Source organism: Anser brachyrhynchus, assembly GCF_964034855.1.
Source record: "Anser brachyrhynchus genome assembly, chromosome: 5".
Taxonomy (NCBI): Eukaryota; Metazoa; Chordata; class Aves; order Anseriformes; family Anatidae; genus Anser; species Anser brachyrhynchus.
This window is the reverse complement of record NC_137699.1, coordinates 7,857,289-7,884,713: the sequence shown is the minus strand read 5'-3', so window position 1 is coordinate 7,884,713 and position 27,425 is coordinate 7,857,289. Positions and strand designations below refer to the sequence as shown.

Genomic DNA, 27,425 nt, shown 5'->3' with positions numbered 1-27,425 from the left:
CCCTGCCTATGGCAGGGGTTTGGGACTGGGTGATCTTCAAGGTCCCTTCCAACCCAAGCCATTCTATGATTGCTGGTATGTGCATGGGAGAGTTTTCTCTTGGAAGACCAGTTGGTTTCAGCTAGATGACTTTTGCCCTCCTCCTAGCATCAGTGTTGGAGCTGGAAGGGTTTGGTTGATTTGCCCATTATAGGGCAGCCTTAAAGGACCCCAACTATGTTTGCAGGACAAAAAGTTCTGTTTAGAGCTATTATATCCCCAAGTTACAGATCGGTAGATGGCTTCCCTGGGACAATGAGAAAGACTCTTGGGTTTCCTCCTTTCTTCCTCTTATCTCTGATAAGGATGTCCAAAGTAATTTCGTACCTTTCAACTGAGCGTAACAAGAACTCTCCTTTTATGCAGGAGATGCAAATCAAGCCTGACTAATTTTTAATGCCTAATTAAAAGCTGCAACCTGCCAAGCATCTCAAAGTTCTCTGTAGTACCATTTTCCTCATGTCAGAGCTAACAGAAGTTACGAAGTCTCTATCAAAAAACTACATTTAGGGCTGTCATTAACATGCACCTCAAAGAAAATATACCAGTACATAGAAACCATGTTGCTGCTACCTAGCCAGCCTTGACGTAGGAAGTAGATTCACCGTAATCATGAAAAATTAATACATGCATAGATCTTTTTAAAAATAAAATGTTATTTTAAATAACTATTCTGATCCCACTAAAGAGCAATGAGATTGAACTATAACATCAAAGGGAGGCATAACATTTTTTAAAGTATTTTAATTGTTGGACTGTAAAGGAATACCTAATACATCTTCCCCCCCTTACAAGAATAAACCTGCTAAAGGACATGTAGTAGCAACGCATGAACAAAACTAAGTCCACAAATGCACAGCTGGCATCAACAGCCATTGTAATTTAAAAGCAATCTAAAGGAAAAGGCAAAGGATTCTACCCAAGCAGCATGACAAACAAAATTACTAACAAGAAGTCAATTTAAAAAAAAAAAATCTATCCAGATTCAAATGACCTGCATAGCACATGCATTTCCATGCATTTCCGTGTGTTGGGGGCTAACATTTTGGTAGGTCTCTTTTTGAGAATTTACTGGCGTTCCTATTTTCCTCAAAAATTCTGTGATATACAGCCTATTTAGAATGTCCAGCAGCAATTGTTAGGTCAACTGGATATTTATCTTCACCATGGCCACCAAAAGCATTCACTGTTTTTCAGATGCATACTGCGATGTAAAGCAGCATTCTGACCTTTCCAGTGCAATGTCTCCTACCCAACACCTTCCAGAATTACAAGTCACACATCAAACTACTATCATTTTGAAGGATTGTCTGTATCAAAAAATACGTAAAAAGGAGAAACATGAATTACTACAAAAGGAAGATTTTTTTTTATGAAACAAAGAAGCAAGCACTTCACACTTCTGAAAACACATCACTTCTTGTAAAATACTACTGCTTTACGAACAGGACACTACCAGCCTCTGTTCTACTTGACCAGTTCCTGTGCTTTTTCACTTTCCCTGATTCATAAGCAGGACATGAAGCTCATCTGTTACCATGTGAAAGAAATAAGGACCCACTCATAATGCAACAGTATCTAAACACTTACAGACCTTCTCATCTGTCTTCCATACTCCTAACGCATTAAAAAAAAAATGCTTTTGCCACCTGTGGTGTATCATCACTTACTACTTCTAATACTACTACTAATTACTTGGTTGTCTAAACAAAATGTTCATAGTTTGCATTCCAGCTAGAATATTTGCAATAATGTATGCTCCTATATCCTGAAATTCACCGCTTCTGGTAACTATGTTCTCCATGGAAAGGACCCTATACCTCTAAATCTGTCATAAAGAGTATTGTCACAATGTATGATTCATCTAGAAATAATACAGTATAATACCTTTGTATAGTGCTTGTCCATCATCTAGGCACTTCACTACAACCTAGAATTAAGACAAGCAGTAAAAATCACACAGATTACATGAAAACGTTAAACCAAATACTGGTGACAGGCCATAATTATTAATTAAAATAAAAAAAAAAAAAAAAAAGCTGTTTACACCCCTTTGAAGTAAAGGCTAAAGCCAGAATCCTTCAAGGGTTTATGCACCAAGCTATTTCTAGACCACATCACTGATTTCATTGGGACTATTCACATTGTATAAAGTTAATTCTGAGTATCAGCCTTTATAGAATCAGGATCTGCGTACGAAACATATCAAAGCTATCTAAGCAGAGTAACTGAAAATAAGATATATGTGTAAAAAAAAAATTATGGAAAACATGTTTTTGGTTTTGTACACTGATAGGCCGCTACTGAGGTTTTTTGTTTTTTGGTTTTTTTTTTTGGCAATGGGAAAGCCACTTGCTTGACAATTCACAGTGATGTTGCATTTTGATATCTCTAAGTGATGGACCACTCTCTTAGAGGGAATGACTATCTAAGAAGCACAACTGAAATCAGTTATCATTACTACGCGCCACAAGGTTGTGAATAAAGTAATGGTTTTTGAAAAGACAACATTGCCAAAAGCATTTGGCTTAGCTGGGCAGTATTTTAGTTCTTCTTAACATGTAGGCTAGCTCTGAGAAGTAGAACTCTCACAACCCTAACAACTGAATTTTCACATAACTAAATAGTATCTCTCATATAAAAACAACAATTCCACAACAGCGCAGGTTCATCCAAAAACATGCTGCCTCTGATCTTCTACAGACTCTCAGTAACCCTTGTGCCTCTGGTTTTGTGCAGATTATCTGAGGATTTATTTTCCAGGAACAACAGTTCTAAGGGAGAACCGGTTATGTGAGGTGCAGCTTATATGCATGCGAATGCAGACGCTGATGAAACACATGCCTCTTCTCCCTTCCAAGGCTGTAAGGGCTCTAGTACAGGAGCAGATAGACCAGAAGAGCAAAATAATCATTCAGAACACCTTTTATTCGTAGCTTACTCTGTTTCAGCTCAGATAAATAAGTATCATTCACTTCTACATCGTTGCTAAATTTGCAAGGCTGTTGTCATTTACTTAGTGGTATAGTTAAATAGTCAATGAATTATACTTTCTGTGATTTTTCATGACACCAAATGTTGTTCTTTGAGTAATCTCACCGACTTCAGAGTCAGGAGATGAGATGGCTGCACTGTGTTTACTGTGATAGCAGAAAACCAATATACTAAAAATAAGTTTAGCAGAGATGAAATCATCTGCCTCGAAACAAACAAACAGACAAATAAAAATCTAAATGAAATTATGTTTTTTGTGGTTTTTCTTTTTGGTTTGGGAGGGGTATTTTGGGGAGTACTAAAGACGGATAACCAGATTTGTAATAAAGAAGTGAATTCTAAACGTGCAGTCTCTCCTTTTGGAATTCTGAGCGGTCTGGGTTTGTCAAAGAACGTCGGTGTGTACAATCAGCTGGGAGTAGATGAAGTTTGAACTCTTGCAAGGTCACAGGTATTCACATCACCTCCAGCAATATCAAAGTTTTAAAGTTAAGAAGAACTAAATCATTCCCATCTTTTCTTTTCAGTTCAGAGGCTTCCTTCTTGAGCTATGATAAGAACTAATCTCAGTGCTGGACAAAAGAATAAAGTCTGTAAGTTCTCATCTATCCCTACTAAGGTCTATTTAAGTGCCTCCCACTTTGGTACAAGCAACAAATGTAATTGCTTCATGGCCTGCGGGTGTTCATTTAACAAAAGAAGCTTTTGTGAATAAACCACAGGTGTTACCTTTCTTGATTAAAGTGAAATATGATGAAAGAATCTACAATATCAAATGACAAATTTACGAAATACTGATTAAATTGCCTTATTTAAGTAAATTGCATCTATTTAGGATAAAACATATACCACAGAAATGCAAGAGTTGTGTTTTCTCACTCGATACTTAAAGTCTCACATAACTACTCCTTAATCCTTTATTAATTCAAAACCAAGAGTGACTAAAGCTTAGCAGATACTCTTTTTTAATGATCCAAATGCACCATTTCTCTATACTTATAAAAAATGGTCTTTATATTAAAGCTGCCAGTTATATAAAACCCAGCAATATTAATCAGCACAATGTTTTTAAAATCAGTATACGCTTTTACATTTCTCTTTTCTGTGCTGGAAAAAGCCATGAAATGGTAGCAACCACATTAGAAAGCATAGGTGATCCTAAATCAGTGTCATCTAAGTATCACTAAAAAGCTGAATTGCCTAGAATTTAAGACTTTTTAAAAGAATATAACAGAATCCGTTTACCTTTAGCATTTTCCTTTTACTTACTGAATGGTTTAAGCTGCTTATGAATTAGACATACTGTACTTAGCTCAGTTGGTTTAAACACATATATTAAAAAGAGAATATTATGAACTTGGTCCAGATTATTATGACAACAATGAAACACTAATGTTTTTCTACAGAAATTAAATTTACTGTGACAAAATATATTATTAATTAATTCCCTAAGCTAACGATTGTTTAAAACCTAAAACAATTGGGTTTAATAGAAGAAATATAAAGATATGAAGACTTGTCCATCTTTAAGTTTTGAAATAAATTATTAACCAATATTAAAATCACAATCTTCAATGGTAGCAATGTTAACGTATACTACAGGTAAACTTTATGTAGGAAGCAAAGGTACATAAACTTGATTTGAATTTGAAAGACATTTTTCTCCATCTTGCAAGCATACCAGTTGAGTGTTCTTTAATAAACAAATTTTGGGAAGTTGTTACAGTAATTCATCAAAGCATTTTTTTGGTTATTATATATATATTTATTTTATTTTATTTTTACCATTGTTGTTCCTTCTAAACTACATGTAATGCACAGATAGTTACTGATATTTCTGTGTTACCTTATTTTGGAACTTAAAAATTTTATTACTGCACTCACTGTTTTATGAGAAAGATCACAGAATTTTCAGATCAGAAATATATGTGCCAGTTAAATGAAGACAAAATATATTGTCTTTTTTGATTATGTTAAATAATAATTGAAACACTTGCATGTATTGTTTGCTTTACCTTCATAAATATTCTCATTGCATATTTGGATGCAGGGCTGATTGTTAAATATGCTGATCCAAATCAGCCTGAAAGGCTAAATATCTAATCTTTAAAAATCGGCTGCTGCGAATTACAATGTAAATTATAAATCATCATTCCTTTTTTAAAAATATTACCACATCTTACTTAAGATTAGTAAAAGTTGTAAGCAAATACTAAGGTCAAAAACAACATGCAGACTTCGCAGATACTCAGGTCTATTTTCACAACCTCTCTCTTTGCTTTAAAAGAATGGTTCTCTTTTGAAAACAAAATCATTCTAATAGTGAAAAATTTCCTAAGCTTTTAGTCCACTAGAGTTAGGAAATTTATGGGTTTAATGCATGTTCATAGGCCAAAACTTTCAAAACCAAATCTAACTACATTTAGGAACTCCTGAGAAAAAAAATCAAAATATGTACATGAATCATCAGTCCAGACTACTGTTAGCTTTCTTGATTCACAGAAATTTGATATTTTGGAAAAAAATGATTACATACACAGCAAACATTACTTACTTACCGGTTTGCATAGATTTTTTTACACTATAATCATTAAGAAGGATTTGATTCTTTTCTTCTCTGGAAACCAGATGACATAACAGAGCTACCCTAGAGTGTAGAGTTGAGAACAAAAAACCTGGTTCAAACACCAACTGGAACTTACTGTTTGCAACACAAAACACATTACCACCACTATCGTGCTTTGGGCAAAAGCATACATGTACTAAGTCATCTATCTAAAGCCTGGTACCAACAAAAGCCTATAAACGTTATAAGCAGTGTTAAGGAATCTTAAAAGTTATCTTCTGCCAGCTCCATTAGGAGTGATCTGAATCTCTGCTAGTTCATCCAAGGCGTCTGCATGATCTCTGCCATTTAAGAGAGTCAGAAAGCATTAGCTAATAAGTATGGAGGGGAGGAAGGAAATTGGTCCTGAAATTGGTCCCTCACTCAGACATGGACATGATATAGGCAGACTTGTCCTCAAAATCTACAGTGAGACCTTGATTAGTTGGCTTCATCATCCTGAACAGCGTCCTAGAAGTTATTACTAGACTTGGATGAGAGGAATAATGGAATCAGAAAGTCTTGTGGGTTCCAACTGACATAAGCAGTAGCGCAAAGATTGTATTCCACAGAAGAAAAGCATCTAGTGTGGCAAACTCAGAAATCAGTGATTTTGAAACAACCTTGCCTTGAATCAACGCCAAGGAGATTTTTTTTTATGGTTTTCCTTCAGGAACGGACTGGCTGAACAGAAGACCCAGGGCTAAGTGTCTGGGTCCCAGCACTACCCTTCCCCTGCCCTGGCGTAGCTGCCTGCCCTCCAGAGCAGCTGATGCGGTGCAGGTGCAGCAGTCTCATCTCGGGTCAGACCACGGGGAAGGAAGAGATGTTTGAGAAGGAGATCTAAGACACCTCAGCGAGGACTCTTCCAGGAGCAGCATTTAAGCTGAGCCTGTTTCTGCTGGTCCCTGCCTGAGCTACATCGCTGTGTCAAATCAGAGGTGCCACTCTTATGTTCTTGAGATAGCAAAAACAGAACTTCAGGGGTAAATACCAATCCACTTGAGCAGAAGAAAACCTGGAAATACGGTGAGAGGATTGATAGTGTTCTCTGAGTTTCTTTTCCCCTCAATAACTTAGTTTTGACAAGTCAATATTTTAATTAAAATTACTTCTCCGATTTGAGATTAGCTCTAGTCATGAACTCCCTGTACTTGGGATATGGAGGGATCTGCAAACTGAACAAAGCTGCAAACTAAGCAAATTGGCTCTCCTTTCCCAGCAGGTGTTTAGCATAACTGCTGCTTAATTTATAGTGTAACTTTCTCTCCAGCTCCTAGAATATGTTATGCCTCTAGCATGCTAGAAGTAAGTAGAAGAGGGATGGGACAGGAAGGAAGCAGGATGTTTCCATTCTCCAAGCCAGCAACTATTAAAACTTAGATTACTGACATACTAAACCATGAGCGTAAACTAGCTATTAAGACACTAAGGACAAAGGAAAAAGAACCAGTGTTTTGAGAAATCCATTTTTTTAATTGCTATTTAGGATATTTACTCTTCAGTGTCTTAAGTTGTGCACCCAAATTCTGTAGTGCTGTATAGTGATTAATATATTGTGCTGTTTACATTAACATTACGTTATTCTCAGTACCCGTATAATATCCTTACAGCATTTGACAAGGACCGTGTAAGAGTTAATAGCACTGCGTAAGACCACTTCTGTGGTCTGCAAACATAGTAAGATGCATTATCTTCAGAATTATGTTAGCTCTAGAGTTAACCACAGGATGAGGAGATGCCATCTCCGCAATGAACCTCATTTTAGCACAAGGTAAACACACTTCCCCCACATCAGCTAGTCTCACAGCATTAGTGGTGTGTTGTGATTGATTACCAGCAGAGTGTTGCTGAGATATGGATTTGTATCTCAGCTTTTTATCGCTATGACTTGCAAAAGGCAGTTCCTTATTTACAGACCCTAGCTGTATTAAGTGACGTTATTAGGTACTACTTTTGTTTAAGTGACACAAAGGCTTAGCATATTGGTGGTTTATGACATACAAGCTGTTTTAATCTGATGATTAACCCCTCACTTTTTCAATTTGTAAATAGGAGCTACAGCACAAGAACATATGGTACTAAAGAAATTAAAGCTAAAGTAAATGGCATTAAAACAAATTCAAATATAACAATAGGATACTTGATCTGGATTATAAACCCGAGTCTGTATTAGACTTTAAAACAGGAAATAAAAAAAACAAATATGAATATGAACCTTTGAAAAAGAATTTAAGACCATTTCAGGGTTTTACTGTGATTGAATAATTTCCTTACTAACCCACATTATTTAAATTTAATAATTAAATGAATAAATCAGTACAGAGACTTTTAAATAATTGAAATCAGGTTTGAACACCATGTTACTAAAAATTAGTTGTCTACCTTTGTAACTTTTGGGTTTGTACCACATTTCTTCTGATCCAGTAAAAATACGTTATGCATTCTTAAATGTTTATTATGGTAAATACACTTGATATCTATAAACACCAGCATGGAGCACAAAATCCCAGAAGAACCCAGAAAAATTGCTAGCCTAACGCTTATACTCCATACCAAATACCAGTAAAAGGGCAATGAAAAATAAATTTCTTAAATTTGTAACAGTATAACAGCTTAATCAAAAAAGGAATCTTATTCTACTTTTCATATAAATATAAGATTTCTCCCATTATTATCCTGTGGATAAGCACCAACCTCTAACATATGAAGTATCACGTACCATAAATGGACCAGAGTAGAGATACTCCTAATTTACTTGAATTTTAATCTAAACACATGCTTAACTTATACATAGTTCCATCTGTTTGTAACCCAACAACGACTACATCAGAGACAGATTTTTGGTACGTCCTTACACGTAGTTCAATCTGGCAAAAATGTTTTTCCCTGTATGACATATTGCTTTGGCTAAGCATAGCAGTGAACGTATTTTTATACCATCATAAAGATTTTCACATAACTGCCACTGCTATATTGCATTTCTTTTCTACTGAAATACTCCTTTTCAGAGCAACTTACTCAACTTACATGGGATTTTTTATTTCTCATTGTTATTGCAGTTTGGAAAGTTTGTGTTAGTTTCTTGTTTTAAATCTACAGGTGTCTACTCAGTTGTTTGCAGCAAGACAGTATCTCATCTGTGCAACTTCACAGAGAACAGGTTATAGACAGAGCTCACCATTCTTCTATGGATAGGTAGAGGCCACCCTGAGAAGTGTACTCATGGATGAAACAGGAGTGGAAGCAGGATCTGATTTTACCAATCTCTTAGGCTTCAGAATGAGGAGCATGTACAATAGCATTTCTAAGCACAGAAAATCACTAGCTTAAAATCTGTAGAATAGACCAACACTAACTAACCTCCACTCAATGCACACCAACCAAGTCCTGCTAGCATGAGGATAAGGAATCTCCTTTGTGGGTGACAAGCCAAGCAGCTGCTGCTTAGAGGTGCTTTCACTTTTAGCTGTGGTGAGTATGTTACATTGCCATTAATCTGGCATCGCCAATAACTGGCTAACTTGTAATACCTATTGGTTGACAAACACCAGCTAAGGACAAAGCAGAGGTAAGAACTGCCTAATTCAATAATATTTCTGACATCTGATACTCCGTATTTACTGTAATGTTTGCAAACATGTCAGCATCCATTCACTATCACTCTGCAAAACAAGAGACAAGTTAGTCAGGAAAAGCTAAGCAGTTCACTGTAATAATAACACACAATTCTCTGACCTTACACGTATTTGATTTAGTACATTCAAGTATCACTCAGAGATTTCTCATTAAAAGAAGCAATTAGTAGCCTAATACAAACAACAAAACTCATGACAATTTCTAGTCTGCTCACTTAAAGTGTGCCTGAATTTCTCTGACAGCCAGACACCCCAGGCAGCGCTTCTGGCCATTTGGGATCCAGCCAAAACCTTTCCTCAGAGTTTCTACAATCTTTTTTTCAAAAACCTGGCTCAGATTAATTCTTCTCAAAGAAGTATCAACAAAACAAAGCACAAGTTCTCTCTCCAACTGCGCCTGCTATTTGCTTTGAAGAATTTTGTGTTTGAATTCAAAGTGCATAGCATTGTGATTCACTAAACCAGGGGGTTTCATTAGGCAATTCCCTCCGGATGGATACGTATCACTTCTCCCCCTCAAGAAGAACAGAATCACTGAGTGAGTAACACGCTGTAACTTAGAAGCATAAGGTGCAGATACCTATGTTGAAAACACCCTCTTCCATAAAGTAAGCATCTCCTGAACAGATGGGAAGACCTACCTCACCAACAGCCATTAAGGGTATGAGGAAAACAGACCTGCATTAACAAACTCAGGTATTTCCAGTTGGATCATCTCTCCCCCTAGTTACAAGTTATGATGCAAGAACTAAGAAAGCTTGCATATCACTTCTTAGCTGGATTGCCACACATTAGCGTTTATGAAAAACATTCACAGGAAAACAGGAAATGGACTTCTGCATTCCTCTTCCTCTCATTCTCTTTACACTTTATATTAAAATTGGAGACAAGAAAACTACGGTAGAAGTTGTTCCACTGGATATTCATTTGATTACTTCGGGGTTTCCAGAAAGGCTGACATCCTGTTAAGTACAAACCTTGCCTGAACTTCTGTAAGACTTTTTAGGACTAAGACAATTGAGGAACAAGATGCTCAAGAGAAATTCAGTTTGCATCTTTTACGGAAGAATACAGGCTTTCGTTTCAGGTCCTTCTGTTGGGGAATGTTTTTGGTTTTGTTTTCCATGATTAAACAGTAACACAGTTTGATTTATGGAAAATGGAAATGATTTGTGGAAAAACACCCTGTCCTCCCCTTCAACATGTAACAGAGAATGAGTTTCTTTTTTCTGTCCATGAGCAACAGAAATGTAAATAGAAGCTCCAGTGGTGCTGTTACTCAATCAGAAGGGCAGATTAGAAGTAGGTCCTGCCTCAACACTGGAATGGAAGAAAAAACAAATTCAGCCCCTCAAGACAGGGTATGAATGCTGTCTTTGCTTTCTGCTTCCAAGTCTTGACTAAACCCTGACAGCAAATCTACCTGCAACGTTGACAATTTTTCCATTGATTTCAGTATGTACAGACTCCACCTCAACTCTAAACTATCTCAACTGCTTGACAGAAGTGAAGCAAGTGTACCTGAAGGAAAGCTGGTGAAGTCGGCAGTCTTTAGGGTAGCTAAACTCTTAAAAGGATTTATCCATCATAAATTACAGCTGGCTGCAAGGAGCGGTCCGTGGACAGCTGTGCAAAACCTAATATTTCCACCTCAAGGTACTGAATGGAGGTAATAGTCAAACATGCTTTTGGAAAAGAAAACACCTCAATTTTTCTGTGATAATGATTTCTGATGATTTTTCTAGTGATAGCCTAGAAAGTTGCTGAAAATCTTTAAGCGTTAAGAATAATTTTTTCCTTTTTATTTCATCTCGTTACTTGATTTTTTTGACAAGTTAGGAATATAGATATTCTAAAATAATTTTGAAAGAAAAATCCTCAAAGGTATTGCAGAGACAAAATTTTCACTTTTTAGTGTTTAATATACAGTTTTGCCCTAAGACCAAACCCGTGAGTCTGTCATCTGTACAGTGCTTTATGCAGGGAATTGCAGAAGACGACCAGGGAAGAAGGCCTAAGCAAAGGGCAGAGCAAAAATACACCTGCATACAATTCCTATAGAGACAAAAGACACTGAGAAAGACGGCTTGCCATAAACAGAGTTTACAAGCTATATTTTACTGTATACATAGAATAACTTATGAACATCATACTGTATGACTTATGATACTTTGATATTGCAAATCCTTTACAGCCTACCAGGCCTACTTAAAATGTAATAATTTATTTACAAATCAAGAAACTAATACTTACATAGCTGTGACTCTTAAGGAAATCTGAAGGGTTGCTTGTGCAGACTTTATCCCCTTCCAAGCCAATTACTCTTTTACAGATATTTGATTTGGGGTCATTAGGGCTTTTCGCAATTACAATATCTCCTCTGGGAGGGAAGAACAGAAACAGAAACAAACAAAAGAGAACTCTAATTACAGAATATTTGGCTGAACACATGTATCAATGCATGTACTCCAAAATTATTCCCATATATTAAAGACATTTCTTTCTCATGAAAGTTCTTGTCTGGGATTTTGGTTTCTTCAATGAGTTTTAGTCAGGTGTAACGCAACCATACTTGGAGAGTCTCTCTGGTATTTAAATTACTTACAAAACTTTTGGACTACTTTTTAATTGGCAATGCTCTGATGAAATGCAAGTCATTTAACTTGATCCTGTTGTTAGTATATATGGAAGAGATTTCAAATTCCTATATGTCATTGTCCAAATGTTTTTCTTTCAGTGGAACCTCAAATGCCTGAGTTTGCAGGCATTGTTATATTACTTTTGCCCTCTGATTATATACATTAGATCATGCAATGAAACATTCCACAGCAAAACAGGCAAGAGCCTGGAGACTGCTGTGCTCCATAACATAATCATAATGACATTTGATAAACTGCACTTATACCATTTGATCACGTTTCTAACATCCTATCTGAGCACAGCAAAACCCACAGCTTGATTTATAAGACAAAACTGCTTAGAGAAATTACATTCACACAGAACAGTTTTAGGGAAAAAGGGGGCGGGGGGAATTTCTGTATTTTTTTGGACAAAGCTGGAAAAGGGACTTAGACTATATCCTAAATAAGGTCTGACAAGTCACAATAAGAGACTTATGAAAAATTACATTTCAGAAGCAGAAAAATATGTGAAAAATAAAGGATGGATAGAGCATAGCTATTGACAAGGCCTGCCAAACTAAATGTACGATCTAGTCACAGCAAAGGAGCATACTTTCGAATGCAATAAAAGTGTCGGCTAAGGTTCTCCGAAAAGACAATATCAGAATTTTGAATTGTTGGTTCCATTGAAGGTCCAGAACACTGCAAATTAAAAATAAATGAGAAAAAAATTACTATTTGCCAATTACCTTTATCTAAAATACAAGAGTTTTCAAATTACTGGCTAATAAATTATAATAGGTGTAATGCAAAACAAACAATTAAAAAAAAATGAAATCCTCTGAGGAACATTTGATACGTTTAAAAAGTGAGGACAGCCTCCCAAAGCTCTTGTAACTCTGTTACAGCTCTGGGTTAGCTTAACATTGGTCCTGAACTGCGCTAGGTGCTATGATTTCCTAAGGACATGTTTCAGCACCTTCTCTGCAGGAAATTTTTAGAAGCAGCACTCAGAGCTCTGCCAGCTCACCCTCTTCTTCGGCCTCTGTAAAAGAAGCACTGCAGAAGCTGCAGGAGGAGCTCTCAGCCAAAATCCATTATATCCAGCTGCTAGGTTTAGAACCTGGGAAAGGCAGGGGGTAGCACAAAACATCCAGAAATCTGCCCAGCGTTGGGAACAATAGTGTTTTCTATGGCATTTTGTGACTCCAGCCTTTCTGAAAGAACATACTCTTTGCAAAATGCTTACTCATATTGTTTCCCATTTGCTTCAGAGATGCCTGAAGCAATAAATTGCATAAAATACATAAGTTTCTTCCCTTTTTTTTCAAGAAAGGAAAGGATAGACCTGCCTCCAATAACAAAAAGTACGGAATTATTGAACACACTTTGAAAAAGCTTTAAAAATGAAGAAAACTGAAATAATGGCATTATGACATAAAACAGTTCCAGTATTATAGCTTTATTTCATAGAAAACATCATTTCCCTTTAGAGATCATGAAAATGAAAAGTTACCACAACAACTCCTCCAAGGTACTCAAAGGCACAATGTGCTATGCAGCCGTATTGCACAGTATACCCAAGAAATCGAAAGGTTTTTCCTAGGGCATTGCGAAACATGGTACAGTGCTACGTCCTTCAGCTGGTTCTAGTCTATATCAAAACAGAAGAACATCATTCATTTGATAACAAACAACATAACATTAATAAAACTATCTTTTGCATCTAACAACCAATGGACAGTATTTCTAAAAGTACAGTGAATAAAAACAAAATAATCAGATATACCTGAAGAAATGAAAAGCCACCAAGTTACTCATCTGTTAATGCTGACACCTCCACGTGTGCAATTAATCGCCGCTCTCCCCAGCTTATTAGTAAGATTTAGGTGAGCAGGAGCTCAAACAAAGAGAAAAAGAAACTGCAAACAAAATGAGAAACACTTTGCAAGGCTACGGAGATTAATGGGAGGGAGTAGTGACAATACCCTCCGCTGACTCAGCTGGACTTCTTTTGTTGGAATTTACAGACAGGCTTCCCTGCCCTGTGTCTAGGTACCTGCAAGAGCTGTGAGAACATCCTCTCCTCCACCAGGCTTGGCTGAATGGAAGCTAGGAAGCTCTGATCCCACCTTTAAACACAGGCTCTCCCTTCCTGCCTGGACTACTACAGCCTACTGTAAAGCACACACAGCTGGAGACTTAAGATGTCTATTAAATGACACTTGTGAGGTTTGTTTTAATCACATGAAGACAGTACAGCTAAAATCACTGTGTTTGATTTTGTTGTTTTCAAGCACCAGTATTTAAAGCTGAACACTCAACAGCAAAACAGAGAAGCATCTGACCAGCTGAAGTGACCCGAAGCTATTTCACAACTGAAATCGCATTGACAGAAAACTGGAATAATCGAGTAGCCAACCAAGACTTTACAAGTGACCTGACAGCCATTCAAATAAAAAAAGGCTTGAAGAACTACACGAAATTTAGGATAATAGAGTTGTGAATGGCTTGCCTATGTAAGACTGTTTATACTAGAAGAGACCATGGTTGTTGATAGGAATTCTAGAGTTTTTGCAGAGTTTGCTTTTGATTAGACTTTCATTACCAGAACATTTACATATAAAATTAAGGCATTAGGTCTTTCTATTCTTAGACACAGTACAGTGGCACATGTTCTGTAGCACATTAAAGGACTCTGTAAATATCTTCTGACACCCTCGCCCAAATATTTAAATCAAATTCTAATGACTTACTTAAATTACTGCAACACTAATCTGACTAAAATGTTCCTTACCCCAATACTTAAAATTTTTTGATATACCTTTTTTTTTTAAGGAAGTGGAAGACACGTGCTTTAGTAACTGAAGCAAGTTTTACATTCTGAAAGAAATCTGTCCCCCTTAAACTCATTATCAGCTTCACCGTGAATTAAAACCCCAACAAGACTTCTCTCCTACTCATTTACTAAGATGGGTCAATAGAGCTTGCTAAACAAACACAGTAGTTTAAAGAGGAACCGAAAAATGCTGCAGGTATCGTGTGGCCTACTTGACAGTGAAGTAAAGACCTCCCCTTCTATATTTCATGATGTTTCTCTATTTAAATGCGGAAATGTAAAAGCATTTATAGTTTTACATCCATAGCACTCTCTAGAAGTCAATGGGAGTTTTGCCTGAATGCAATCAAAAGTGGCTTTTGATTTTTGCATTTAGTATTCATTTATAGGGAAAAGAGAAGTGCATTCATGGGGGAAAACATTCTCTAGCAAGCTCAATTCCTTACTCCAAAAAGGATTTACTTGGTTTTTATTATATAAAAGATCGCCAGAATAAATGTACTTGAACCAATCTGTGATTCATGACCCTTAATTTTAGCTAAGGAGTTTCACAGTAACACGAAAGATAACAGAAAACAAAGTCTTGAAGTGCTTCATTAGCACGTGCAGTGCCTCGCACACAGCCGGACACCTCGGAGAACATGCACCAGCCGCCGTGGAGGCTAACGGCACTGCCAGCACAACTTCACTCCGGGCTCCAAAAAAGCAATTTGCTCTTCTCGACCCAGCACACTATGAAAAGTATGGACCAACCCCTTGCTCTCAAGGCCAGAAACGCTGCAAGCCCAGAAAAGTTTCGCAGGTGATGAAAGGCAGATCGAGTGACGGCAGATCGATGAGCGTTTTACAACTAGCACGGATCAATGACCACAACAGGCTTGCGAGAGAAGCACATCGATGCCTCCTAACAGCACCTACTAGAAAGACCATCTCGCATTACGTCTCAGCTGAGACAAATACTGCACAGCCACACTGTAGTTCAGATCCGTGCTACTCAGGAACACCCTATTAGTATATTAAGACACTGCGGAATTGGGCCACCCATGGACACCACAGGTAGCGAGGAGCGGTGCGCACCTCGCACTACACTCGTGCCAAGGGAACGGTAACGACAGACCCCCAGGAGAGAACTCCTAAACCTCTCTCCTGCCAACAGTTACAAGGCTGTAACCAAAACGTGTACTTTTTCGTACAAAAGTGCAAACCAGTTGTACATGCCTGTCCAACAGGCACATACTTCCCCCCATGGTTACACTGAACACACACACTTCCCCCTGTTGTCTCTGAGGGAATCTGAATCCGGAGGGACGGGTTTGTCAGTTACTCTGGGAAACACGGGGTCCGACAGAGTGAGCGCTACCTACTGCTACAGCTGCCATGATACCAAGAGGACAGCAAATGAGCCAAGAGGTCTCAAATTTGGCTCCCCGTTCTCTTACTAATGGGCTCCCAAAGACTCTGCAATGGGGAAGCTGTATTAAAATAAATTCTCAATCCATGAGACAGGGATTTCACCAGTCCCAGTTTACACATGTGGCACAACGGGACTTTTTGAAATACTCAGGTTTATCAGATGTTCATGATAATGATGAAAAATTTCTTAGCTCTTATGTAAGGCGTAACTTTTATTACTCCGCAGGAAAGTTCATTGCCAATTAAGGCACACATGCAATACCTAGATGATAGTCTTTGAAACTAATAAGATAACTTCAGAGCTTCTTTGTTTTTAACGCTAAGATCCATCTTCAGACATGTAATGTTCATTCCACAGACCACAGGATAACAACAATCCCAAAAGTTTCCATGTAGTTTTAAGTAACAACTTCTAGTTAACACATGAATGGTTGTAGAAAGTCCTGTCCAAAACCAAACCAAACCAACCAAACAAAAACCCCACGACCTCTAGAGGTTTATTATTAAAAAATAAACACGGAACATTTATCTCACAATTGCCCTAGCTTAAGTATCAGTAAAATACAATTGTTTCCTCAGAAAACTATTTATTGGTACGTTTTTTAAACAATGCCATATTATTGATCACAAGCAGCTAAATGGCTGAACGTTTTTCCACATCACACAATTCATTTTAATACAAAGTCCTGTCAGCGGGCACCTCCACCAGATACAACATGAGGCCATTAAGGACAATAAACCAAATGATTTAAGTCACAGGCCCCTTGAAAACTTAATGGGTCTGTTGTATAAACATCCTTATCACAGACCCATCGACATAAAACCTGTTGTAATTACTTCCAGGTACTACCTACTACTTACAGAGTAGGCAATGTAAAATTTTATACTGAAACAGACACTTTTTCTAATGAAAATAGACATTGATTTTAAAAAGTTATGCACACACATTTGTCATGTAGAATACAATTTGCTTGCTCGACAAGAACTATGTATTTTATCTCCTGCAGCAAATAAAATGCAAAATCTAACTCCTACTCTACTGTTCACTTCTTCTTACGTCGTCTACGCTTTCGTCATTTTATTTTCTTGTTTGTTTGTTTATAAAATTAATCACAGCTGGCAGGGTAGAAATCACTTTGAGCCTCATGAATGACATCCAAGAGATGGGAAGGGATTAGTTCTCAGTTGCTGCCAGTTATAGCGCCAGGTGGCTTTTTCTGCAGTGAAGGTGTTACCGATAATCCCATTACATTGGTACTAAATCTTGCAGACATCAAAATTATCACCAAGGTTCCTTTTCATCCCATCCTTTCCAAATGACTGGAAGTCGCTTCACCTGAAAGAAGTCAAATCCACATGCAGCTGCTGTTTTAGCAGCCAGCGGACTCCCTGAGAATGCCAATCGTGATCCAATTTCGCTGTGCTGGTGGCCCCCTATTCCCTGTCCAATAATACATCTGTTAAAAAATCCTACAGCTACAAATCAAGTTTAATCCTACCAGGGACCTCATGTTGGTCTTGTCTTCCAAAAAGGCAGCAGGTTTTACCGTCTATCTCTGCTAGTGTCTAGGGAATACTCTTTAAATCCCAGCCCTACTTAGAAGAATAAGCTAAGGATCACAAAACATGACCTCAAAAACCCTGATATGACTATATTCTGACCCAGAGGCATTCATTCTAGGTGAAGATTAGAACTTTGCATAATAAGATTACACAGCAAGTGAATGATATCAAGGGACTATCCATATGCAGCCGCCTGGTTTTCTATAGACAGCCTGTGCTCTGCAATATGCAGCGCAGACGAAACAGAGCTTGGTCTTTCTAGCTGAAATAAAATAGATTCACATAAATTAGTTGGCCATTTCCAGATTCCTAAATCCCCTATTACATCTTTTATTGACAGCTCCTGTGAGGATAGCACAAATGTTATTCTCTTTGTATTTTTGCTTCAGTAACAATCACGCTCTGAGTGAAATGTAGGTAGATTGTCTAGAAATTAACATCTTGTTTGCTGTAATCTTGGATCACAATTAACTGTGTACATAATAAAATTAGGAAACCAATCAGTGGATTTATCATTTCCAGATAACCGATGGCACAGTTTAACACACAGTGCCAAAATTTTAAATACAGGAAGATCGAAGTCATAGCCAATGAAAATGTGGCTAAACAAATTACTGGACTTGATACCAATTAGATTTTTTCACTACAATAAAACATTTCCAGTCACACTTGATTTATATAATACTAAATTCTGAATTTTCACAGAATATTTAGTGATAATTTATCAGATTTTCCTCAGCTAATAGAAACACATCTGTTGCATTCTCCCCTCCCCACCAGACATCTTTCTTCTCACAATGTAATCCTATAACTTGCACCATGTTTTTCCCAAAAGGTTACTCTGAGACTATTACTAAAAAAGTCCAAAAACCCCAAAGCAAAAAAGAACATACAATGATTGGGCTATTTAAATATTTTTGTTGGAGCTGGCATTAATCTAAATTTAACTATTTTTAAAACCTCTTCATGAAGTTAATGTAATATGTGCTAGAAGAGTGAAAGGTGTACGTCATGTTTATTGAGAAATTTTAATAATGTTACCATATGTATTTTAAATATGTTAATTATACTCATCTGAAGATTCACAACACCTAAAGGAAAACAAGGAACCATTTTCAAGTGATCTTTCTGTGCACAGGTTCAAGGAGAACTTGACTAGCTGTTGTTTTTCTCTAGAAGATGCACTAGATACAGTCTGGCAAATCTGAAAAAAGCTTGGGTGCTATTCTGGAAGGATTCTTTTTCCACGTTATCTCTACTAGGCACCAACAGTTTGTCTCCAACAAGCGCTCCTTCATCTACTGTTCTCAAGCTGACAAGTAGCTCAATCCTGTAAACAGAAATTCACATAATGCAATCCTCTCGTGTTAAACAACTAGAGACTACCTACATGAGAATGAACAATTTTTCAAAACAGATTTCAAGCAGTTCTCACTGATTCTCTTTACCTTTGGGAGGAAACTCCTAACAATCCCACAACCCTGTATAAAATGCTGTGTTAATGGTCAGATGCATTCCTGGGCTTCTATCTTTCTCTGCAACTCCATATATACTCATCTTTACTGAACAGCAAAATCCAAACAGCTGAGCAAATGCATGGTCATATGTGGCAAGTCTGAGCCTCTGAGGAATGCTGAAATTTTCACTTAACAGTTTCCTGTAACAACATCAAAGTTAGGACATGGATGCCAAAGCTCTGATAGACAGCACAGTCCCTTTGCTGGTGAATGAGAAAAATACAGTGTCTATATCACAAGGGTCAAGTAACTATTCTGAGTTATATTCATTTATCTTAAATTTCAAAACAAACTACCTTCTTGAAATATTCATGGACATATGGAGTAAGGGTGTAAAATGTATGTTAATTAAGACAAAGAGTTCCAAGTCCCATTTTCACATTGGCTACTTAAACTATGGCCCTACAGAAACCTAAGGTGTCCATGGCTCACATGTGCCATGCACTTCCACTGCTGACACACCTCTAAGCATACGCAGGTATTTTTGGAAACACCATTCAAAGCGGTGAGTAGCAGTGGGGTAATTAATTTCCCTATGCACTAACAAATAAAAAGACTGTTTACTTAAAATATCTGCCATTACAAACAGGATTGCTTACTGGTAAAAACACCACAAACAAACCAACAATAAAACCGTTCACATAAAGCAGCCTATTTACATACACCACCACAAAAACTGTTTACAAGGTGTCTTAGTCTTATCCCCACTGTTAGTCTCAGATTAGTACGTTACTGCTGAAGAGCACTCCACAGTACTTTATTAACACAGAAATCATACAGCATGAGATCTTAACATAAACAGTAAATCATTAAACATTTGAAAAATACATAAGAAAAAAAAGAGTTTTGGCACCATCAGAAAATATAACAGCAACAATCTTTCTGTATGTCTTCATCAATACTTCCCAGTTACGAGCATCACCTTCTAATGAAATGTGCATACTCTGCATTTTAAAAAAAAGTGTTAAAAAACAGGAGAAAAGAAACACAGACAAAAGTGAGCTTAGTATTTACATTTTCAAATTACCTGAACAGAAGAAAACTGCAAATCAAATGCTGCTATTATTCGACAAAACTTTTGATGGCTTACCTAAGTTGCTTTTTAGATAAGAGGTTCAAAATACACATGTATGGATTCAGCTTTCTATTCTTCACAATACAAACTGTATTGCATGTGAGTTTATGCGGTGAAAATAAATTTTAATCAGTACTTTTTTTATCATTGCTGTAAAATGTTGAGCTATTTCTGAGCCATTTTATATAAAACACAAGTTTCCTAAGTTCTTCTCCTCTTACAGATACAAGCATTAAAAGAAAAGTTCCAAACATCAATAGATGAGTGCAATGATATTCAGTCTAAGTTAATCCCCAGACATCCAAATCCATGAATAAAAATTCATCAGTTTTAAATACACTGAGCCTATTAAGCAAGAACAAAAGCATATGCACAAAAGAGCTTTTAATATATTTCAAAGCCCACAAGAGCCATGGTCTCATTAAAATTATAAATTACACAAACATGGAATGAAGATTCGAACTGCAGTGCAGCTAAGGAGATTACAGAAAACCCCGCGTTCCATATGATAACACACCATGGCCCTCCCAGATGGGGGCTTGGAACAAAAAGGCCATCACTGCAGCTAGGGAAAACCTCCTTGTGATCTCTGGTTTCTGTTCAGCAGATGACAGCCAAATAATATGTTGATTATTCTGTTTGTGCTGCTAAGCTTGTAAGACGGAATAAAAGCGATATGATCTATTGTGAACTCAATGCTAATGTGTTGCTCCACTCATAAATAATATACTGAATTTATTCCGAAACTATCTTTTTATCTGAGTTCTGGGTTTAAAATGCATGAACTAAAATAAAAAGCCAGCATAAACTATTATTTAATTTGAAGGTTTAAAGTAAAAAGTAGAGCTGACACAATAAGTGAATCAAATACACGGAGGCACCTTTCTCAAATTTAGCAAATGATCATATGCTAAGGTACTGAGTACCTGCAAGACGCTGAGCACGCTCCAGGCTCCCAAACTGCACTATCACAGAGAGCACAAAGATTACCAGAAAAGGCCCATGTGCCTTATTTTATCACAGGTAACTACCAGAAATCCAAATTTCAAGTGAATATGTGGGTATTTGTAAAATGGAAAATGAACAGAATGGAAAAACAGAAATAATCATTGAATAACCTCACCAATCTCACACCTCCTCGTCCAAAATGCCTTCTCAAACACAATTTCTAAGTTTTTAAGAAGTGGCCACACAATAAGCACACAGTTCAGCTTACCCTTTTCTTCATAATACACTGCATTTCTAAAAGGAAAACCAGTGACTGGTCATATAGCTCCTTTCACAATTCCTGTGTGCATGCTAAAATAACCAATAATCTTCCCGGAGTTTAATGTTTTTGGATTTTAGGTCTTTTATACCAGAAATGTTAAACATTCTGTACAAAAAGAAAAAAAAAGGCACTGTAACTTGGCAATAGCGTAAAAATATCAAGACCAAGGGGCTGCTTCACACTTCTGGGACCAATGAAAGCACAGCTGATACAAAGAAATAACGGAAACATGCTGCTCAAAAAGTGTAAACCACTTTCCCAGAAACATAAAAGTGTACTTAAAGGAAGGTCAATTACCTTTCCTCCTTCAACGTGGGACACTGAGACAGCTCTAAGTCACAGACAGACTGAAAACATGGGAACTGAGAGATCTTGGAATCAAGTGCTTGTATGTTTTAAGACTCAGGTAAAGTGCTTCCTCTGGAACAGAGTCCCCCAAGGCGATGAAATTACACATATTTCTAGTACGAAACCAGAGACGACCTTGAAACAATCACAGAAGCATACTTTCACACCAGCAACCACAGCCTTTAACCTTTCCCATTTAAAATACAGCATTTTGTATTATCGTATAGCCCTAGTTCCAGCGGTGTTGTGGCAGTCACAGAACTGGTACTTCTCCAGCCATCAGCCCAGCACTAGCACCTAAGCTAACAAAAGCTGACTCAGGCCAGCCCAAACTTCAGCACATTACTGAGCAGATACCCCCAGATCGCCTCTGTGGTTCGCAAATACTGAACAACAGGACTAACTCGTGTAGCTGCCTCTGCTCCTTGGGACATGCTCCTGAAACGGGATTTTGGCACATACAGCAGCTTTGGCATGGAACTGGTGGCCTCAAAACAAGAGACTGAAGAAGCGGAATCCATTAAGATAATGGATAAGGAAAGTTTGCTAAAATAAGGCTTGGCTACAATAAAAGCCAGATGTCCAATGTTTTCCAGTTTCTTTACCACGATATTATTCAAGATTCGGCCCGATATTGCCAGTAGTGGATATGGCTTGTTATATTTGAAGTGAATTTTACAGGACTGCTTGCTTATGCTTTACCTAACTTTGTAACTCACGCTGAAAAATCTAAATTTTAATTCTTGTCTACTGAAGTCCAAAATGCCTATTTTCTACATCCACTTCTTAATGACCTAATTAGTTTACCATTCTAAACAAGTTCTTGCAGTAGTCATCTCTCTCTCTTGAAAATTTTAGTAAAAGGCTTCTGTCCCCGCACTCACAGAAGGTAGTTACACAGCCGTACAGAATTATTTTACAGTAACACGTCTTGGTTCAGCACCCACTCTGTGGATGGCCGCAGTGCTGTGAAACTAGATGGAAGTCCATCGAATTCTGACTCATCTTGTCCTCAGTGAAGCCTGCCGGTTGTGTTCCTGCCTGATTCCTTCCCGATGTAGTTGGCCAGCGTCACTGGGTGGGAAAGCCAGAACTAGCATAATCCTGCACTGGGTCAGTGACTCTATCGCTGTTCGTAGCACCAAATAAATTGCTTTATCTAGCTCCTTGTAACACGCCAATAGGCATTTCAGTTCAGCCACTGCTCTTCTGCATGTCATTACCAGGCTAAGGATGGAGTAGTTCACAAATTTAAGACAGAACGAGCAATAGGGGCAGTAAAACTGCGTGTTAGGGGACACTACACCACCTCAGGTTACTTCCAGACCAGCAGTGGCTGAATACCCCAGCTAGCATTAACCTACCTGTCCGGAGTAGCTACTGAACCCTCAGTGCCCGGAACGCATCGCTGGCCAGTACTCTGGAAAGCTTAGGCTGCAACTTTGTCTGACCTGCCAAGAAGTTACATCCGTTCATGTAAGTACGTTGGCAAAGATTCTTGTCTTTGCGATCAAGTTTTTGAGATTCCTTTTCAATCGACTGTCAGTTCCTACTGCGATGTAGGAAGCTCCTGAGTCTCAGCTAACATGCCTGGCACTGCTTCAGTGGAAGTCAGAGCCTGCTGCTGAAGCTAATCTGAAAAGAAGTCAGCAATACAGATCCTACCCTGCAGCAGAGCAGCCAGAAGTTACCTCTAAGCACACGAACACTCCTCAATTACATTTCCTTTACACAAGAGGGGAGGTCAGGCAGGTGGGGCAGTGCAATTACAAGACTCACGACACAGACTTTGTTAACTTTTATATCCAGAAAGTACTACAGAAGTACTTGCTGAAACATTACTGTTTGGTTTGGGGTAATGGCAGAAAGGAGGGAAAATCCTCCGTTACAAAACCACCTTAAAGAATATCTCAGCAAGCAGAGACGAGCAACAATTTCAGCCTTCTGAAGGGGATTGGGTAAATCTTTTCTCAGCATGGACAAGCCTCCAGTGCTTTGCCACAACATTCACAGGATTCGGGTTTCACAATGATGATGGGGACAGAGGGGGGGAAGGCTAAACCAAAAAAGAGCACCTTCTATAAAGTCCCACCATGTAGGCGAGGAGCAAACACTGCCTGCATTCCAGCAGCTGCCGGTACTGGAGAATTTTAAGAGAAATTGCACAATTATTTGGAATAGTGCATTTGAAGACTAAAAGCCTTGGCAGAAAATGTCATGCTTTTTCATAAATGGGACAATTTTTAACCTTTTAATACCAGCTTTAGGAAAAGATGCTAATAGAACCTATAATGTCAGCAATACATATTTTTTTTAGACATTCAGTCAATCTTGGAATCTAAAAACACATACTATACATTTTGTATTTTTGCATAAACTGCATTAATAAATATTATATATTTTAAAATCACAGCTATTTAACTTTTCCTTCCCATAAATCATCATGGCCTACATTATTTCCTTGGCTTTAGAAATGCCTACTTAATCAAATACGCACAGCTAGATACAGCTGGAAATCAAAAACAAAGACTTCAAAATATCAAAGAATTTAAATTACATTTTTCCAGTTGAAACACAAAGTTCACCTTATCCACTGATACGCTGAAGCAACAAAATGTTTTACTCTTCGAGGGCAGTCATTTGTATTCTCTATGAAATAGTTGTGGATGTTAAGCTTTGGAAAAGGCTTAGAATCACTCTCTCAAATTCTAGATTTTAATCCTGAAGTAAGCTTTAAATGGACGTGGAATCCAGTGTGAAAAACACTACAGAATATCAGAAACCGTAATACAAATAATACTCCTCCTCTAGCTATTTTTTTCCATTGCTTTTAATCCTACTTTGGAACTATTTTTAAATTATGATTGTTTTAAATAAATGTGATTACATCTTTTTAAAATAAACAGTAGTAAACTAATCATAGAAGGATAGAATATCCCGAGTTGGAAGGGACCCATAAGCATCATCAAGTCCTCAAGTCCAACTCCTGGCACCACACAGGTCTGCCCAAAAGTTCAGACCATGTGACTAAGTGCACAGTCCAAACACTTCTTAAATTCAGACAGGCTTGGTGCAGTGACTACTTCACTGGGGAGCCTGTTCCAGTGTGTGACCACCCTCTCGGTGAAGAACCTCTTCCTGATGTCTAGCCTAAACTTCCCCTGCCTCAGCCTAACACCGTTCCCATGGGTCCTGTCACTGGTGATAACAGAGAATAGGTCACCTGTCTCTCCACGCCCTCTCGCGAGGAAGTTGTAGACTGCGATGAGGTCCCCCCTCAGCCTCCTCTTCTCCAGGCTGAACAGGCCCAGTGACCTCAGCTGCTCCTCACATGTCTTCCCCTCTAGGCCCTTCACCATCTTCATCGCCCTCCTCTGGACACTCTCCAACAGCTTAAGGTCCTTTTTGTACTGTGGTGCCCAGAACTGCACACAGTACTCGAGGTGAGGCCGCACCAGCACAGAGCAGAGCGGGACAATCACTTCCCTCGACTGACTAGCGATGCCGTGCTTGATGCACCCCAGGATACGGTTGGCCCTCCTGGCTGCCAGGGCACACTGCTAGCTCATGTTCAACTTGCTGTCAACCACAACCCCCAGATCCCTCTCTGCGGGGCTGCTCTCCAGCGTCTCGTCGCCCAGTCCGTACGTATAGCCAGGGTTGCCCCGTCCCAGCTGCAGGACCCAGCACTTGATTTTGTTAAACCTCATGTGGTTGGTGATCGCCCAGCTCCCCAGTCTGTCCAGATCTCTCTGCAAGGCCTTTCCACCCTCATCCGAGTCCACAACTCCTCCAAGTTTGGTGTCGTCGGCAAATTTGTTCAAAGCACCTTCTAGTCCTACATCCAAATCATTTATAAAAACATTGAAGAGGACTGGCCCTAAAATGGAGCCTTGAGGGACCCCACTGGTGACCATCCGCCAGCCAGATGTGGCCCCATTTACCACGACCCTTTGAGCCCTGCCCGTCAGCCAATTGCTCACCCATCGCATGATGGTTTTGTTTAGCTGTATGCTGGCCATTTTGTCCAGTAGGATCCCATGGGAAACTGTGTCAAAAGCTTTGCTGAAGTCCAAAAAGATCACATCAGCTGGTTTCCCTTGATCGACTAGATGGGTCATCTTATCATAAAAGGAAATCAAATTTGTTAGGCAGGATTCATAATCTCTATGAAATACATGACTAATTTGTACAATGCTTATTAAGACAGCACATTGAACTTAAAGCTCATCTTCACTACTACTGTTCTGCAACCTTCAGTAATTCTATACTGTACGCTTTTATATTCTGGAATTATGGGAACATATTTAATATCTGCATAGAAATTAAAACGGTCATTTCAGTAATAACTTTTTATGATCTACATTTATTAAACCATTGTCCTCAGCACATAGCATAGAGTCAACCACACCACTTGGATTCACGTCGCCTAATTTATGTACTCCCAGTTTAAAAGAACTGCTTACATTTGACACAGGTTCACATTTTTATCACAGTTGTTCAGTAAATAAAACCCACAGAGGCACTGAGGCAACATCTAGAGGCTTTCCGAAGAAAATCATATCATGTTCTATATAATATCACACGATTGGTATGTCTTAAACTCTCCCGCTAATCCTCGCGTTTTCCAGGGAATGATTGGATAAGTATTTTTTAAGCTTTTTTCACACTGAAAAAAAACAGGTCTTTCAGCGCCAGAACTTCCAGGATTAAACATTCTTTCCAGTTGTTGGCTCATGCCCTGAAGATCCTGCACTTTCAAACATCCCATTCTAGCCAGTTCAAAGATCAGGAAAATGAAGCCATCTTCTTTGCAGTCATAATCCATGACCCATGCTGTTAGATACTTAAGAACATCTCAAAAGCAAACTACCTTGTTTCAGCTCCCAGCGTGAGCTCGGCGGGGTGCAGGACCACATGACTGCCAGCCCTACCTCGTCAGGTGACGCGGGCGCTAATCTGATTTGGTGACTATAAAACTTTAATCAAGCCTAATGCCATCACATTCCAGGACTGATGAGGGGAGCTGCTTTGCGATTCAACACCAAACACTAATAAGATTATGAGTCGGGACTGCCATTAGATTGCAGCTTTCTAGTTTTCTATCCCATATGTAAATCAAACAAAAATATTGCTACAAACTGATCAGGCAGACTTACGGTTTTGAAACAAAATTAACCAATGCATTTTATTCCAAAACAGCGAGCATTTCGCTCACTGCCAGGGAAGGACAAGAGAATACGCTGAATCTTATGAGGCACAAGTAAAATGCAGCAAAACCCATTAATCTGAAATCAAGGTAAGTAAGAAATGTACATCAACATGTGGACGTGACAGTCTTATTGAGAAACACTACTTTAACAACACAGCTTGCCGTAGCTGAAGGACCTAAGAGTTTAAACCTGTAACCAACATAGGCTGCATTCCAGTAAACAAAGCAAAAGAAGCAATGACAACCACGACAGGCGTGTTTCCTCGTATCAAGCACAAACCACCTAAAACT

General features: G+C 38.4%; 1 protein-coding gene and 1 long non-coding RNA gene across 2 annotated transcripts in view; one reads left to right on the top strand and one right to left on the bottom strand.

Moving 5' to 3' along the window:
* Nucleotides 1-27,425, bottom strand: part of IMMP1L (inner mitochondrial membrane peptidase subunit 1) — a 36,736-nt gene that overhangs the window by 5,349 nt on the left and 3,962 nt on the right. Inside the window, exons 2-4 of the mRNA XM_080595269.1 lie at nucleotides 13,414-13,551; nucleotides 12,511-12,599; nucleotides 11,530-11,656 (exon numbers count right to left, since the gene is read on the bottom strand). Coding sequence (XP_080451395.1) covers nucleotides 11,530-11,656; nucleotides 12,511-12,599; nucleotides 13,414-13,518 — 321 coding nt within the window. The 5' untranslated portion in view covers nucleotides 13,519-13,551. The remainder of the gene's footprint in view (nucleotides 1-11,529; nucleotides 11,657-12,510; nucleotides 12,600-13,413; nucleotides 13,552-27,425) is intronic.
* LOC308196376 lies at nucleotides 1,976-26,045 on the top strand. The gene is made up of 2 exons (XR_013952172.1): nucleotides 1,976-9,112; nucleotides 15,275-26,045. It is a non-coding gene; the product is annotated as an uncharacterized lncRNA (long non-coding RNA).